The sequence below is a fragment of the Grammomys surdaster genome, unplaced genomic scaffold (genome assembly GCF_004785775.1).
Source record: "Grammomys surdaster isolate TR1022 unplaced genomic scaffold, NIH_TR_1.0 199, whole genome shotgun sequence".
NCBI classification, from domain to species: Eukaryota; Metazoa; Chordata; class Mammalia; order Rodentia; family Muridae; genus Grammomys; species Grammomys surdaster.
This window is the reverse complement of record NW_021604644.1, coordinates 3,796,368-3,812,544: the sequence shown is the minus strand read 5'-3', so window position 1 is coordinate 3,812,544 and position 16,177 is coordinate 3,796,368. Positions and strand designations below refer to the sequence as shown.

General features: G+C 50.8%; 1 protein-coding gene across 1 annotated transcript in view; it reads right to left on the bottom strand.

Annotated features, from left to right (window-relative positions):
- Positions 1-10,747: 10,747 nt before the first annotated feature.
- The window catches only part of Shb (SH2 domain containing adaptor protein B), a 108,737-nt gene continuing 103,307 nt past the window's right edge, over positions 10,748-16,177 (bottom strand). The window contains exon 6 of the mRNA XM_028770253.1: positions 10,748-11,577. Within this exon, the coding sequence (XP_028626086.1) occupies positions 11,394-11,577 (184 nt within the window). The 3' untranslated portion in view covers positions 10,748-11,393. The remainder of the gene's footprint in view (positions 11,578-16,177) is intronic.

The following is a 16,177-nucleotide window of genomic DNA, read 5'->3' as shown; positions in this document are numbered from 1 at the left end:
AAAGAAAGAAAGAAAGAAAGAAAGAAAGAAAGAAAGAAGAAATAATATGTTTACCAAAATAAACAGAATGAAATGCCGGTGGAGAGCAGAGGTTTAGGAAGGGCTCCCAGGGGCTGGAGGTTAACTTGTGGGGCATACTTTTCCAGCATGCTTAGGGCTGCGCATCTGGGTCTTTGAAGAGGTACATGGGAATGCTGCTCCACTCACTGTTTTAAGCACCCTGTACCTGCCCCGCCCCACCCCCATGCTTTGTAGGACTCTGCCATGTGCCCCCCAGGGCCCTTGTCAGTCCAACTCAACAGCTAGCTTTATGCAGACTGCGGATACTGAGTAGCTCTGCTCAGATAAAGTCACCTCTGGTCATCCTCCAGTGGGGTCACTGACCTTTCTCTCTGTTCCCTCACGTTTCCCAGGCTTCTCTAATCTTTGGGGCCTGACTTTGCCACTCCCCTTCACTTCACACCTCTAGGCTCTGTCCCTAGGCCCTGAACTAGGAACACGCACATTTTGTCACCTCTGCCCAGAAGAAAATGTCCTGCCCCTTCTTTACCTCCCTGTCCCTGCTGTCCCTGGCCTGACCTCACTTCCTCAAGCTGCAGAGTCCTCTGCACTGGCAGCCCTTCCCTGGAAACCACATGTCCCAGACTCTACAATCTGTCAGCACTGAGGCCTGCTCCTTTTCTTGGTTTGTTTTCAACTTTTTTTTTTTTTCTTTTGAGAAGCTGGAGCTGGAGCCCAGGGCTTTGCACAAGCTGGGCAAGTGTTTCTCCTCTGAGCTGCACCCAGGGTCCCTGGCAGCCTTTCCAAGCCTGTATCTGTAAGCAGGAGTCAAGGTTAACTCCTCAGCAGAGAGATGGTCTGTTCTGTCTACTCATTCACTTATTTCCATGGGGATGAGAGCCCAGCAAATCAATGATCTTTTCTCCCCAACTGTGTGCACATTTGACATCTCTTTAAAAAAAAAAAAAGAGCGGGAGTGTAGCCCAGTTCTAGACCTTTGGCTTAGCATGTGGTTAACTCTAGGTATCACCCCCAGGCACTGCAAAACAAAGCCCAACCCCCACCCGGAGATTCAAATTTTCACGTCAGCAGGGAATCTCCCAGCAAGTCAGCCTATGGGAGCCAGGTTGGTATTTAAGAGGCTCCTGGAATGATTGCTTGCGCAGAGGCTGAAGAGACTCCCTAGATCCTAGGTCCTAGAGGCAGGGGCAGACTTGTAATCCCAGTAGTCAGGAAGTTGAAGCAGGGTGATGAGAACTCGTGGCCAGATCAAATTCAAGGTTACTAGACACACGCCAATGTCGTCCCAGTCCCCAGGCAGAGTAAGTCAGAATTTCTGAGGGAAAGCCCAGACAGCTGACCTATATATTTGACATGTGTCTCCAGTGATCTTCAGGTAATTCTGGGGAAACAGTAACTCCAAACTGACATCCTAACCCATGATAATGACTGGAGGTTCCTTAGGAATCAGGGATGTGTACATGAATAAGCTCACAGCCCCGGAGAGAAAGGGTGCTAAGGAGACAGGAGGCATTGCATGAGGTGAGGTGCTGCCAAGCGCTGAGACAGTAAAGGAAGCAGGACCAGCTGCAGTCACGGAAGGCTACCTGGAAGAGGCAGTCACAAAAGATGGCCAGGACTTCAGCAAGATAGCCTCAGGAAAAGCATAGCTTAGGAAGAAGTGTTCAAGGGAGGAGACATCAGGCTGGTCTTGTCCGTCCTTTGATGTTTCTTTTCTCTCGGGCACACCTAAGTATCAAGTTTAGTCCCAGAAAGTTTGGTGACCTCTGAGTCGGGTCAGGAGACACCTCATTTGGTATCCAAGTGACACAAACTTGTGAAATACAAACAGGTTTTTAGCTAGTAAAAGGCCAGTCAATACACAGCAAACATTTGCACAATGCTCTAGGATTTCCAAACAGTTATACAATGACTATTCCCTCAGACTGTCACATGTTTTGTGTGTTGGGAGAAATCCCTTGACCTGTGTTTACCTGGTAGAAGTGGGGTGGGGCTGTCTCACCTCCATGGCCTGGGGACCAGATTACAGAAGTACAGTTTGCCAGCAGTACCTGATACCTCATACTCCCAGGGCACTTAAGGCCCAAGCTGAAGATAATTCCAGGGTAAACTGCTCTTTACCTCAGAGAATGTTACCCAGACTCTGATAGGGAAGCGTGTGGTTCCTGAGACCAACCCCAGATCTGGATGGAAATCCCAAGCACAGGACCCAGGGCATCACAGGACCCATAGCATCACAAGAACCACTAGGGGACCTTATGATCATGCAAACTGGGATATGCTGAACTAAAGATAGCACAGCCTTCAGTGAGATCGGGCGATTGGGAAAGCTCAAAACCAGGACCGTCTAGATGTACAGTCAGGTGAAACCTGTGTGTCTATAGATATTCATGTAGAGTCCTTCCTGAATGGGAGAAAGAAAGAAAGAAAGAAAGAAAGAAAGAAAGAAAGGAAAGAAAGAAAAGGAGGCCATGACTGCTTCTAAGGGGTGGAGATTTTTATTAAAGACACAAAGGAGAGCACAGCCAGAGACAGAAGCATCTGGAAAATTATAATTCCAGAGCAAACATGACCAGCAAACTGAACTGGGCCATGTGAGGATGTGGGGCAGGGTGGAGTCGGGGGAGTGAGACAGGAGGAGAGAGGAACCTGGAGCCAAGAGGCCAGGAGGGAGCTAAGAAGACCAGGAGACAGAAAATCAAGAAACCAGGAGAGCAAATGACTTGTAGCCAGAATGACTGATGTTATATAAGGAAAGGCGGCTGGGGGAAGGGCAGCTCAGGCCCTGGGCTGGGGAACCTAAGGATGGCTGGGCAGACAAGCCGACGCTGGAGTGGGTGCTGGGGAAGCAGGGAAAGGCTGCCAGTTGTGCCAGCTTTGGTATATAATAGGTAGCCTTGTCCCAGGTTTGAGACCTAACACTTCCTGGTGCTCAGGTTTGGGGCACCTAGGGAGACTCTCCTAGAGGCAGAGCCCCTCCCCCCCACTCCTGAGAGTTCAGGGAGTCTGCTTTCCTCAAAGTGTGCAGTGTCAAGTGCACACACAACAAACGTGCCGTACACGGGCCTGATTCTCAGTCAGGGAGCATGCATGCACGCTCCCGGCCCTGCTGTGTGTGGGCTGGACATTCTACTAAGTAGGGGAAAGTAAACAAACGAGGAACGTGATGAAATCAATGAATATGATTTTAATATTCACACAACAAAGATGCAGGGAGTTCCTATTTATATACTAGGATAATAGATAAAGTGTTGAGAAATAAAATATATTAACTCTGGGAATTATTTAAATTGTAAGCACAGCTGCTTACTACTTCAATCGCAGCTAGACACGTGTGTGTCGTAGTGTGTGTAGGGGTCAGACGGTGGCTGAAGGAGCTGCTCCTCAGTTCCCACTGTGCATATTCTGGGGATTGAACTTAGGCTGTCAGGCTTGGTGGCAAGCACCCTTAGCCAGTGAGCCAGCTTGCTAGCTTATTTTGCTTTTGTTTTGAGACAGCAGGGTCTCATGTAGGCCAGGTTAGCCGTAAATCTGCTATGTAGCAGAGGATGCCCCTGGTGATCCTGTCTCCGCCCATGGAGTGCTGGGATTACAGACATGAGTACACGTGGTGTCCAGGGCTAGAATTCATCTCTTTATGCATGGCAAACAAGCATTCTACCAACTGGATTACTTCCCAAGCCCCTCACCCTTTCTTAAAGCATTGAGTCTCCAGTAGCCCAGGCTAACTTGACCCAGTATGTAGCCAAGGATGACTTAACTCTTTATCCTCCTGCATTCACCTCCCAAGTGCTAGGATTACAGGTGGGCACCGTGCCAAGTCGCCAAGTTGGCCAAGCAGAGTGGTTTTAAACAACAAAAATGGGGTGTGGGGGTGTGCTGCTCTAAGCCTGCATCTCTAGGAGGACCTAAGCTGTCCCTGCTTCCGTTTCATCATTCAGGTGAGAGCATTTTTGATCTGTAAAATGGACTATGTCTTGTAGACCTTCTAGCCACTGAGGTTACATGGCTTGGCTGATGACATTCTTGCATGTGTAACATTCCTGATAACCCAGTGGGATCTCTGACTGGCTCACATAGCTGCAGAGGCAGAGTGTGAGTCAGGGGTGCTGTGTTTCCCCAACAATAACGGCTCTTCTCCTCCCTCCTCTGCATCTGCACCCATGAGAGCACAGCTCTTGTGTGTCTCCAAGTCCCCTACCCCCATCTTGCCTCACACTGTCACTGGAAGTTGAGGGTAAGAGGCACACACAGAGCAGGCAGCCGAAGTGATGGTTCTGGTTTACCTAGTACCTTCCTGTACTGAGCACTGTAGTCTACCAAAGCCTTAGCTGGGGACGATTAGTCACCCCCACAACCTAAGCCCAGGCCACTCCCACTTGGCACCTGCTGGAACTTTAGTTCTCTTTGTCGGGAGGAAACTGCTAAGCCTGTTGTCTCATGCTTTAGCAAGCCTGAGTTATTAAGGAGAGGTCTCAAGATGTAACCATGAAGCTTTTGTTTGGGGACATTTTCAAACATACAGTGGAAAACCAACTGATGCTTCCCAGGAGGATGGAAACACTTGGGGATGCGTCTACCCTCTGACCCATAATGCCTTTCTGTACATTTCTCTTGGAACAACAACAACAAAAAAAAAAAACCACAACCAAACAAAAAACAAAAACCCTAAAAACAAACAAATAAAAACAAAACCCAAGGAGAACTATGGGTAGTAATTTCTAAATGAAGATATTTCCTCACAGGGCTGGCTATAAAAAAACTGAATATAAGTTAAATAAATTAAAACAGTGTATCACAGCCCATTACCTTTGGGGATTTAATAACAGAAAGAAAAAGGACAGGACTCTCTTAAGTGAACAGTGAAGGAATGAAGCCTGTGATGGTTTATATTGCTTGGCCCAGGGAGTGGAACTATTTGGAGGTGTGGCCCTGTTGGAGGAGGTGTGTCACTGTAGTCCTAGGCTTAGTCTTAACTGCCTGGAAGTCAGTATTCTGCTAGTAGCCTTCAGATGAAGATGTAGAACTCTCAGTTCCTCCAGCACCATGCCTGCCTGGATGCTGCCATGTTCCTGCCTTGATGATAATGGACCGAACCTCTGAACCTGTAAGCCAGCCCCAATTAAATGTTGACCTTATAAGAGTAGCCTTGGTCCTGGTGTCTGTTCACAGCAGTAAAACCCTAACAAAGACAAAGCCACAAGCACAGACCGGCACCATCTTGTTTAAAGTAAAACAATTACACATGTGCCTGAAAGACCGAGGGGCTTGTTCAGAACAGGAAACTGCATCATTGATGGTAATTGTTGTCTTCTTTACATTTTTCTGAAATACAAATTTAGTTTGGTGAGAACATTTGAGTTTTACAATCAGAAGATTGGGAACTTGAAGTGTCATGCGAGGAGCTATGAGCTGAGCTGTTTCTCAGGCTGCTTGCTCCCACCTCAGCCCTGCTCTCCCCACCTCAGCCCTGCTCTCCCCTCCTCAGCCCTGCTCTTCAATCTCAGCTCTGCCTTTCCCCCTCAGCCCTGCTCTTCAATCTCAGCTCTGCCTTTCCCCCTCAGCCCTGCTCTTCAATCTCAGCTCTGCCTTTCCCCCTCAGCCCTGCTCTTCAATCTCAGCTGTCTTTCCCCCTCAGCCCTGCTCTCCCCACCTCAGCCCTGCTCTCCCCACCTCAGCCCTGCTCTCCTCAGCTCTGCTCTCACCTCAGCCCTGCTCTTCCCCCTCAGCCCTGTTTCCCCTAACCCCTGCTCTCCCTCGACCCTCCCCCTTCCCCCTGCTCTTCCCCCACCTTCCCCCTCCCCCCTGCTCTCTCCTCCCCTCGGCTTTCCCCCCATCCTCCCCCTCCCCCCTGCTCTCCCCCTTCGGTCCTGCTTTCTATTTCCCCTCAGCTTTGTCAGGGAGCACTGAGGAGCGGGAGCTTCAGTGAGAGCCCAGCAGCCTCTCAGCTCCACTCAGGACTTCCTGTACCTGGGTGCCATCCTCCTTCCTGTAAAAGCCAGCTCAGATGCCTCTTCCTGTCTCTCCAGCTAGAACACCTCAGCCACGTCTTCATAGTTCGGGCCACTCCTCTGTTCACTCTGCCACCTCTTCCTTCCAGGGTTTAGTTTCACCTCCATTTTGCTTTTTCTGAGACTTGGCTGTAATGCAGACAAAAGGCACACGAGGGCACCAGAGCCATGCTAGTAATGGCCACCCAGTTAGTCTTCTATGGAAACTGTCCTCCAAAGCAGAGCAATGGCGGGGAGGGGGTAGGGGGCCATAGCAAGCCTGAGGGGTTCCCACTCAAGAGGAAGACGTTGAGGGGAAAACAAAACCAAACCAACCAACCATTCAACCAACCAACGCCCACCACCACCACCAAAACAGTCACAAAGTCAGAAGGAGCCTTCGATCCCATCCCAGCTCTGAGAATGGCACTGACCAGAGTGAACCTCCAAGCTCTTGGCCCAAGGATCCTGGAGGATTCATTTGCCCTGAGGCTTTGGAAAGCCTCTGTCCACTGCTTCCTTGGGGAAGATGTTCATCTCCCTCCACAGCTGGACCCATTATCTGCATTTGTTTCATGTGACATGTTTGTTACATACACACACAATTTGTTTATATATATATATGTATACATGCACATACACACAACCCCTAGAGGCTATAACATTCACATATATGTACACATACAAAACAAAACAAAACCCTCCAGATAAAAACAGTCAGTGAGGCGAAGATTCTTCCCCTTAGGACTTCTTGGTTGCATATCAGTGGCACTTGGGTCCTGGCTAAACACAAAAACTTTTTCTGTCTCCAGGTCCTTGTGCCAGAATTTGCCCTTTTCAGACCAGCATTTCCTCTGTGTGCACATGTGTGAATGCTTGGGGCCACCACTGTGCATACAGAGAATGAATCCTAGGGAGGTCTTTCTGCATGGGGAGACAAGGCTACACCCTTGAGTTGGAAAAGCAGGTGGGTTCTCCCCCAGGAGGTGAGGGGTACTCTGTTTGTGATGGAGGGGCTTTCTTGCTTCAGAAAGATTCTAGGCTGCAGAATGATGCAAGCAAGGCCACAGTGTCAGGGCAAACAATGGGAGCGGCTCAATAGGCCACTTGCCTAGCATGCTCAAAGCCTGGGTTCCACTCCAGCAATGGAGGCACGTGCACATGCAGACACTCGAGTGTGAAAACACACACACACACACACACACACACACACACCCTAGCATCCCTAGTACTTCATAAGATCAACCGATGCTACTATGGAGGAAATGTCTCTTTATTTTAGTCCCACCCTGATTATTTACCTCCAATGAAGCCCCAGGAGACCCCGAGTATTGCTATAGTGGTAAAGCAGCCATACCCCTCTAAAGTCCCCTGTGAACTCTTGCTTCTTCTCCAGGGCCCACTGTGTCCTGACTATTGTAAACAGACCCAGTCACCACGAGTCCCCGCCTCCACACCCCTGCTATGGCCTGTACTATTTTATGTTTGTTTTTCCCATGCAGGAAGCCCCCCTGAGGCCAGAGGTGGGGTCTACTCACCTCAATATCCACCAAGGAACACTCAATGGATATCTGCTGAGCTATCTTTTTCCATTTAAGAAGCTCATAAGGGATCTAGAGGGAGCTAGGTTCCTTTTCTCCTGGAACCGCCCCTTTGAGGGATGGCATACAGCTTTGGCAAGCAGGTAGGTAGCTATCTGCAAAGATTCCTGGGGCCTATGGTTGCATCTGAGAAAACTAAAGACAGGACGAACTTGGAGGAGCACGGGGTGTTTGAACAAGGCACATGTACATTCAAAATGTCACACAAAATGGACCTCACGAGGTAGTTTATCATCCAGAGTCAAAACTCAACAGGGTACATTTCAGCCAGAAGGGAGCCACTAGGTCTCAAAGGTGTGTGCCCTTGAGATTTTAACAGATTTGCTTAGGAAGTGACAGTTTTCTAGACTGTACTGAGTTACCTGGGGCTCCTCCCTTCAGGGTCATCCATGGGTCAACTCTAAAAGCCAGTCTGCTTGTCCCAGGATTTCTGATGAGCTGCCCCTTCCTGGACCTTTGGCCAAGTGACACCAAGCATCTGAATGTCTTGGTCCTCTGAGGACTGCGGCTGCAGAGCCGAGGGTGGAAGGGTATCTGTGCTTTTGACAGGAGGCCTTCCTGTTCACGGTCACCTAAGGCCACCAGCCAGAGTTGCTCAGACCCTGAAGATTTGGGCCATTTCCAACTTCCCTACAAAGGGTTGCTCAGAGAACCTCTCCAGAATATGCTGGAAGACCAGCATGTCACCCCCCAACCCCCCTCCGCCATCTCCCATACCCCCAAGAAAACCTTTCTTTCTGCAGAAGCCATCTTGCTCTGCTGGACTGCCAAAAGGGCCCTTGATTCTTCAGTGCTCAAGGACAAGCTGCTGAAGTGGCCCGGGCATTGTGGCCAATAATGAAGCCAGGGAAAGAAGGCAAAGCAGCCCCGTGGCTCTGAGCAGCGAGGGGCCTGTTGGTGGCTGGAGTCTGTGCTCAGACAAAAAGCTGAGATTGTGAGGCAGCAGCTTTACTTCCTCCTCAAAGAACGCCGGCTCATCCGCCCTCCCCCCATTAATTGGCAGCAGATTAAAAAAAAAAGAAAAGAAAAAGAAAAAAAGAAAAAGCCAAAACAAAAACCAAATCAACGTCAGTACCCTGAATGCGAGGGCTTCTGAGATGGAAAAGCCCTTTCGATTGTTAGATGTCCAAGAAAACATGAATACATGCTGACAGAGGAAGCCAGCCACAGTTAGAGGAAAAGGGAGGGGTTCATAAAATTAAGAAGAAAAAAATTCCTTTTAGCATCTCCCATCCTGTAGGCTGGCTCCTTTGTATGCCTCAGTTCCTAAGGAGAGCAAGAGGCTGGGTCTGGGGGAAACGGCAGGAAGATGAAGGTGGGATTGGGAGAGAGGCTGGGAGTCACCTAATACCAGGTAGAGGATGTAGAATCCCCTGCCCCACCCCACAGGGCCTCTTCTGAGACTGTTCTGGTCCATGCCTCCGGGGAGGACCCTATGGCTCAGTGCACTTCAGGAAATGCCCTGGATATTCAACTTTGAACTTGCCAATGTGGAGCAGCGATTGGGACCCAGGCCTGCCTCCCACAATCGACTGTCAACCGCCCCGGGGCGGACCCTGCCAGCTGCTCATTCTCTTCTCTCCTCCATGAGGAGACACAGGTCACCTCAGGTGCTTCCCTCGCCACATCCCCTGAAGGGCATTTTGGGAAAATGCAAATCAGGGAGAGACAGTTGTGGAGGCTTCAGTCAGCAGTCAGCTGTAGGTGGCATGGCAGTCACAAGGGGCTGGGGACACTGAGGCACAGCAAAGGGACTAGGAAGCTGAGGCAGGAGGCAGGGTGTACCAGGAAGGCTTCAAGCTGCTGAAACTGATGGCAGCTACCCAAAGGTGGCTTTTAGTTCTGTTCTGCCCCAACCTGAAAGGCAGCTTTGGCAAGTCTAGACCTGCCTCAGGCCTCTGCCTCTGAATACTGGGCTTGAATCCATCGCTGGAGATGGCTAAACTGTCGCCTACTGTGCTCTGCCCACATGGACTGGGGACAATGGTCACCAACCTTCCAATCCATTCAGACCATCTGGGTGGCTTAGACAGGAATCTGGGAGAGGGGGCAGAACCTTGCTGGAACCAGTTCCCTTGCACCATGGCCAGCCAAGGGCAGCCAAGCCTTTCCTGTTGCCCATGTACGCAACAGAGCCAGATGCGATGGTCAACCTTCATTGCCATCTTGCCTGAATTTACAACCACCTAGGAGACATACCTCCTGGTCTAGGAAGGTGCTTTCAGAGTGGCTTCACTGTCGAGGGAAACACCAAGAATATGGCCATGGATTTGAAACACAGCAAGGTGGGGTTTGAAGGGAAGACAAGGGGAAATGATAAAATTATAATCTCAAAAAATAAGAGATGATGATGGTGACGATGGTTTGCTGCCAAATTATCCCATGGGCTGAGGTCCCAGGACGGATAAGGGCAGCCAGGTGGGGAAGCACATTCACACATCTACTTCCTACTGAGGCCCAACACCCTAGCCACTGTGGGCTGAAACCTCAACTGTGAGAAAAGTAATTCTCCTTTAATTGCCCGTCCTGTCAGAGAGAGGAAGGTAACCGGCACACCGGGTCTGTATGTGTGTGTGCACACACGGGCTTTCAGCCATGTGGTGACCAAGAAGGTACTCTGTCCTGACATAGCAGGCACTCACTCCACCCTAAACAAGGTGCTGGTGAGGCCATTCAGAGCCAGTGGGATCACAAGCTGTGTGACCTTGGGTGGGCACTTCCGCTCTCCCCACACCTTTCAGGGCAGTGTGACTGATATTGAGGAGAAACCCTTTGTGGACTCCTGGGCACTATGTACCTGCCATCAGCTGCCAAGCGTAGGAGGGGAGTCCGGAAGTTCGGTTGACTTTAAGGCCACATGGCTAGAGTCTGCATACAGGTCTGACTGCATTCTCACGCTGACTCACTCCAGAGGCCATACCGCCCCTCCTGCCTAGTCCACAGTGACCCCTCAAGTGCCCAGCAAGTTGCCAAGGCCTGACTGGAACTCTCCACTCCCCTTCGCAGGGCCTGCTATTCCAGCCAACAAGCCCAAGAAACACATCTTGCTTAGGAATTAAACCAACAGGCTGGCATCTCCCTCTCTAGAGACTGCCTCAGATATATATATTTTTTTAAATTAAAAAAAAAACCAGCTTATATATTAAATGACTATTTTATTTACACACCCTATCATATTCATAAATAATTGCATCCTCTTTGACTGCACAATGGTTCCTTGACATCTAACGATTACAGAGTGTACATCTAAAAGTAGATGGGGGCTTACTCTGGCTTATGACATGGTCTCTTTTGTGTACACTCAATATGCACACCCAGACACAGACACAGACCAGAGGGGGTGGCTCCCAGGGCCTCCTGGGCTCCCAGCACCAATAAAGCCCTGCCCATACACAGGTGAGTTCCTGACAACTGGAGAACAAAGAGATGCAGGCCAGGGCTCCGCCCCACCCACTGCTGGCCCCGCCCACCACTGGAGCAGCTCCACCTTTGTTCACCCTGGAAGGCATCTCTTTGGATTGCAAATACTTTAATTCACAGAAACTCGAGGAGGGGGTGGGGTAGGGGCTGGGGTGGTGTGGCAGCAGGCTGCCCCTCTTCATCCAGGCCTTCTCCAAGCCTGTAAGTGGAGAGCGACAGCATTCTACGACATGCAGTGGTGTGCTAGTACCATATACACAACACACACTGGACACCGCTGGCAGCACAGAGAGCTGGTCGGTGCCCTGCCAGCTCCTCCAAGTACTAGGCTTGGTCACAGAGCAGGGTGAGGCTGGTCTTTTCACAGAGTCCGCACAGCCACTGGGTAGAGGAGGGACAAGTGCTCGGCCCCTTTGATGGGTAGCTTCCTGGTGGTGTAGTAGTGGATGACTTCGGGGACACTGTCAAAAGGGGGGCTGTTCTGACCCAGAACATACTTCTCTTTGGTCTTGGCCAGTTTCATGTGCATGAAGCCCTGGTTGCTCCTGCGAACAAAACACAGAGGTCAGAGGATGAGCACAGTGGGTAAGGACAGAGGAGGCACCGGCAGGGCACCGCTTGTACTTGCTTCTGCTTCCATACACACATGCACTTCCCAGGAGCTAGCCCTGACCACTGGGGCAAGGGTGCAAAGTCCCCCAGCTGTCCAGGGCAAGGGGTCGTAGCCACACCCAGGGACACCATCCATTTCTGCATCTGACTGGGGTAAAGACTTTCCACCCAAAAGCTAGGAATTCCAGGGGTGGTGGTAGTGGTAAGAACTAGCCTTTCTTCCTGTAACAAGACAGGGACCTGTTTAAACCTTGCAGGTATCCAAGATGCTCCAAACTGACAAACTGGCCTTGGGCCAGTGTAGTATGTAGCAAAGGCAGGCAAGATCTTCTCTTCGAGGGGAAGGGAAGGGGCGGCCCAGCTAGGCACACTTCCCAGCTTCCTTCGGGTACAGTGAGCCACAGGACAAGCTACAGTCACGTGGGCAGAGTTAGGCTTGCTCTCGCCAAGCACGTCTTAGGTAGGTGCTCTGCAACAGCAGTCTCCCGGGAACCCCAAGGCAGAGTTCCTTCCTTCACATGACTGCTATGAACATGATGACTCTCTCTACAGTCAACTTTCTTAGCTGTGACAGCATGTGCCAATCCCACCCTAAGAGCCTATGCAAGGCAGCAGGCCGGGTCTCTGCGCCCACTCTGCCTGGTTTCAGATCTGTCTAGCAAGAACAACTTGGGTGAAGCTTGAAGGCAAGGCAGTGGCGGATCCCCACTGCTGGGAGCCGATGTATCTTGGTCAGCATAGCTCACACTCTATCAGCATGCCGGGGCACAGTTCACAGATGATAATGGCCAGTGTGTCAACTGTCGGTACTGCGTGTCCCAGAGGACCTCTCTCATTTGGGATCCTAAGCTTCAGTCACACTGCAGCTCACTTGAGCATGCTCCCATCACCTGCCTTTGTGCAGGCTGCCTCTTCTCGTTCACTCACCCAAACCTAAGATTCCTGACTGAGAGTGTGCCACGTCTCAGAGCCCATCCTGGTAACTTGTGCGCAGCTCTAGGGACCCAGCAGTCAGGGCTACGTAGAGAAGCCAAGAGTCCTGCGTGGACTCTGACGGTCATAGTCTTTGAGCCTCAGCTCCTTTTCTGGTCTCTATGTACCAACTGGGGTCTTAAATTTTACCTGTCCTCCCCCCCCGACCTGTTATGCTCTCCAAATGGGTAAAGAAAAATGTGTAAGAGCAGAGCCATGTGTCTGCGCACAATGGCATTACCCCAGGCTTCAGAGATACCAGCAATTACATTTCAAGAGGGAATAATTCTTGTGAAGAACTAAAACTTCAATCAAGAGTTTTAAGGCTGTGGTGTTCTAACTACAGAGCCTGTGGTAAGCTCTGCTCTGCATCGAAGGGTCACTGCATCGGGGGAGGAGTGCTCTCACAGGCATCTGTGAGGGCCAGCATGTCACACAGAAAACAAAACCCTGTGAGGCCAAGGGCTCACACTCAGCATGATGTAGGGCCCCCAAATACCACTCATCTGGAAAAGGACCTGGAGCTGCAGTGCTGTCACATCCAGAGGATGTCCAGGATGCCTGCTCAGCCTGTCTGGGATGCTGAGCAGGAATAGGGGACACCAGGCGTGACCATGACGAATCCTCCTCCTTCCGCTGCAGAGCAGAGCTTGCAGTGAAGTTGATGGAAACCAAGCGACCTAGCTCTGTGAGGGTGCCAGTCACACTGGAGGGAGCAGAGGATTTGTGAGACAGAGAGGCCACCAAAGTAGCTCTTAGAGCTGACATAATGGCTCCTATTATATCTCAAGGGGGTCTGGGCAAGGAACACACAAGGTTAAGGGTTAATGAGATTTCCACACTAGATTTTTGTGCCATCTGGCAGGCAGCAAGGGTGGGGATGGCTCTAACAGCCACAGGTGGAGGAGGGTGTCCCTCTATTCCTAGGCAGTGGGCAGGTAATTGCCACCTATACTTTCTATGGACACAGGGGACTTGAAGTCACCATGACAATCAGTAGCAAGACCTAGTCGTCTCCCAGAACACTCTCTAGAGCAGCAGTGCTCCACATGAAGGCAGAGCCTCCACACATTCTTGACCAAGTCTGGTCAGAGACCAGGAGCAGGCTAGAAGGCCATATACAAAACTGTCCCAGGCACTGAGAATGGCCTGTTGCAACCAGTGAAGTCCCTAGCCATGAAGACAGTGTGGTAACCTACCCCAAGAGGTTCAGTCAGGGTGGTCTTGAACTCACAGAGACCTGCCTGCCTATGCCTTCCTAGTGGTGGGATCAAAGGTGTGTGCCAAAATACTCAGCCTGGGCAGGGTTTTATAGCAGCAACTTAAATCAAACCAGAACAGAAGGGAAGGGGTTCTCATCTCTGTGGGTACAGATGGATGCACCAGACGAGAGCGCACACACGCACAGGGAGGCCGTGTGGCCGCTATACCTTCACCTCTTTGATACACTGGAGGAAATAACCCAGTAAGGGGGCTGCAGACGCAACCATTCAGGGCCAGGTAGGGTGGGCTCTAGGCAGAGCCTCTCCTATGCTCCTCAAGGCATGGTGAAGCACAAGGACGCCAGGGCGGTTCCTGGACAGCACCCTTCCCAGGGAGCTCTGACAGGCTCCTGCCGACTGTTTCTTTGTTGGCTCCGTCTCCTTTGATAGGACATCTTGTGAGAGCAAAGTCACAATTAGGAGTGCCTCTGGCGGGTGACCTGTCTAATGAGTCTTGTAAGGCCCAGGGAGGCAGGGTGCTGAGGCTGTCAGGGCACTAAGATCGCTCATTACCATCACAAAAAGCACCTCCTTGTCACTGCCCCCCCCATCAGCAAACATGCCTGGTGTGTGCTGGCCTAATGACAGGCCCCACCTCGCCTCCTAATCATGAGGTTTTAATAAAACATCACTCAGTCCACAGCTGCCCGCCGCAGAGCTAGGGTGCGAGGCCTCACCTCTCGCTTTTAGACCTAATTGCTTGATGCATATTTCATGAAGAATCCTGGGTAATAGTTATGTTAAATCGTTTCTTTTCATGATGAAATGACTTAAAAACACTAGCATATAATATTTATGTGGGACGAAGGAGGAAATAGCCCTACGGGACTAGCATAGAGAGACCAGTTACAGGAGTCTGCACACGAGGAGTTTCTGCTTTGCCTTGACTGGAAAGGTGATGGGGAGATCCTTCAGCTCAGGACCACCCACGGTCCCCAATGGCAATTCAGAATTCAGAATACTAGCATTTAAACCCCACCAGGCAGAGCCAAGCTGACATGACTAGTATCACGTGCAGATAGGGAAACTGAGGCTCAGACAACCATGTATCTTATTTCATGGGGAAGGACGGGTACCTGAATCCTTCCTTTCTCTCTTCCTCCAGGGACATAGCCTAGACTGTTGCATAGTCAAAGATGACCTTGGGCTCCTGAGCCTCCTGCCCCTTCTCAAGTGTTGGCACTGGGTGTCTTTAAACCTATGTCTCTTGGGCTCAGCAGCCTGAGCTCCCGTCTCAGCCCTCACGAAGGCCTGCAGCTACCACTGATCACCTCTGATCAGCCACCCAGTTGAATGGATTTAGGCAAGAACTTGCCTTGCCCTAAGAGAACTCCCAGCTTTGTGAGACTCCAAGGTTGGTGACCCTATCTGTTCACTGTGATGCTTCCCAGCTGAATATACTCCCTGCTGTGGGCTCACAGCACCTGCCTAGCCTGTGTCCAGGTTTGCGATCCTTTCCCATTGGCTGCCTAGCCAGGGTTTGCCTAGAGCAGGAAATTGAAGTCCTCTGATTCCTCCCTAGCTGTAAACTCTCAAGGGTAAGCTGGAGAGCCCAGAAAGACTCCTGTGGGGAGGAGGGACCTCTCGGAGGACTAATCCTGTAAGCTGAGTATAAACACCCATGTCTTTCAGACCATGAGATTTTCTATAGTGGGTTAGACTGCTTTTGAGGAGTTCAGAACCCACATGTGGGACCCTTGAGCTAGCCCCTGCCCTTTGCATGGGCTCACATGCATAAACCACAAATATAAGACCCGTTTTTGCCCGTCTTCTTCCTAAAGGGTGTAGGTTAAGCCTCAGTCAGGACACTCCATGCTGGGGCCCCAGGGGCTGCATTTCTTCTTGTTAGGCCGTTTTTAAACACGGAGGGTGGAAATCCAGATTGGGGGCAGATTAGTGAAGGAACAAAAAGAATGAGGCCACGCATTTTAAATGACCTTGACAACTGAGGAAGTGGAGGGTGCAGAGTCCTGTCCTGCACAACAGAGCTAGGACTATGCTTCAAGGCCTGAGAGTGCAGGCTCTGTGTTCAGTTTGCAGGACATACCATCGTCCCACCACAGACAGGGACATCTGTGTAACTTGATGGGGAGCCATCCTGCCTCTGAAAGCAGTCTGCTTAATGACTCAGACTTCTGTTCCCCTCTCACCTCTCCAGCAAGGGCTTACTATGTGGCTCAAGCTGGCTTTGAACTCATGATCCTCTCTGCCTCTCCAAGTGCTTGGATCCTATGGGGGTAAGCCCAGATATCCCCACCTACTCTGACCTTGAGTAGCATCCTGCTAGGACTGCATCCTT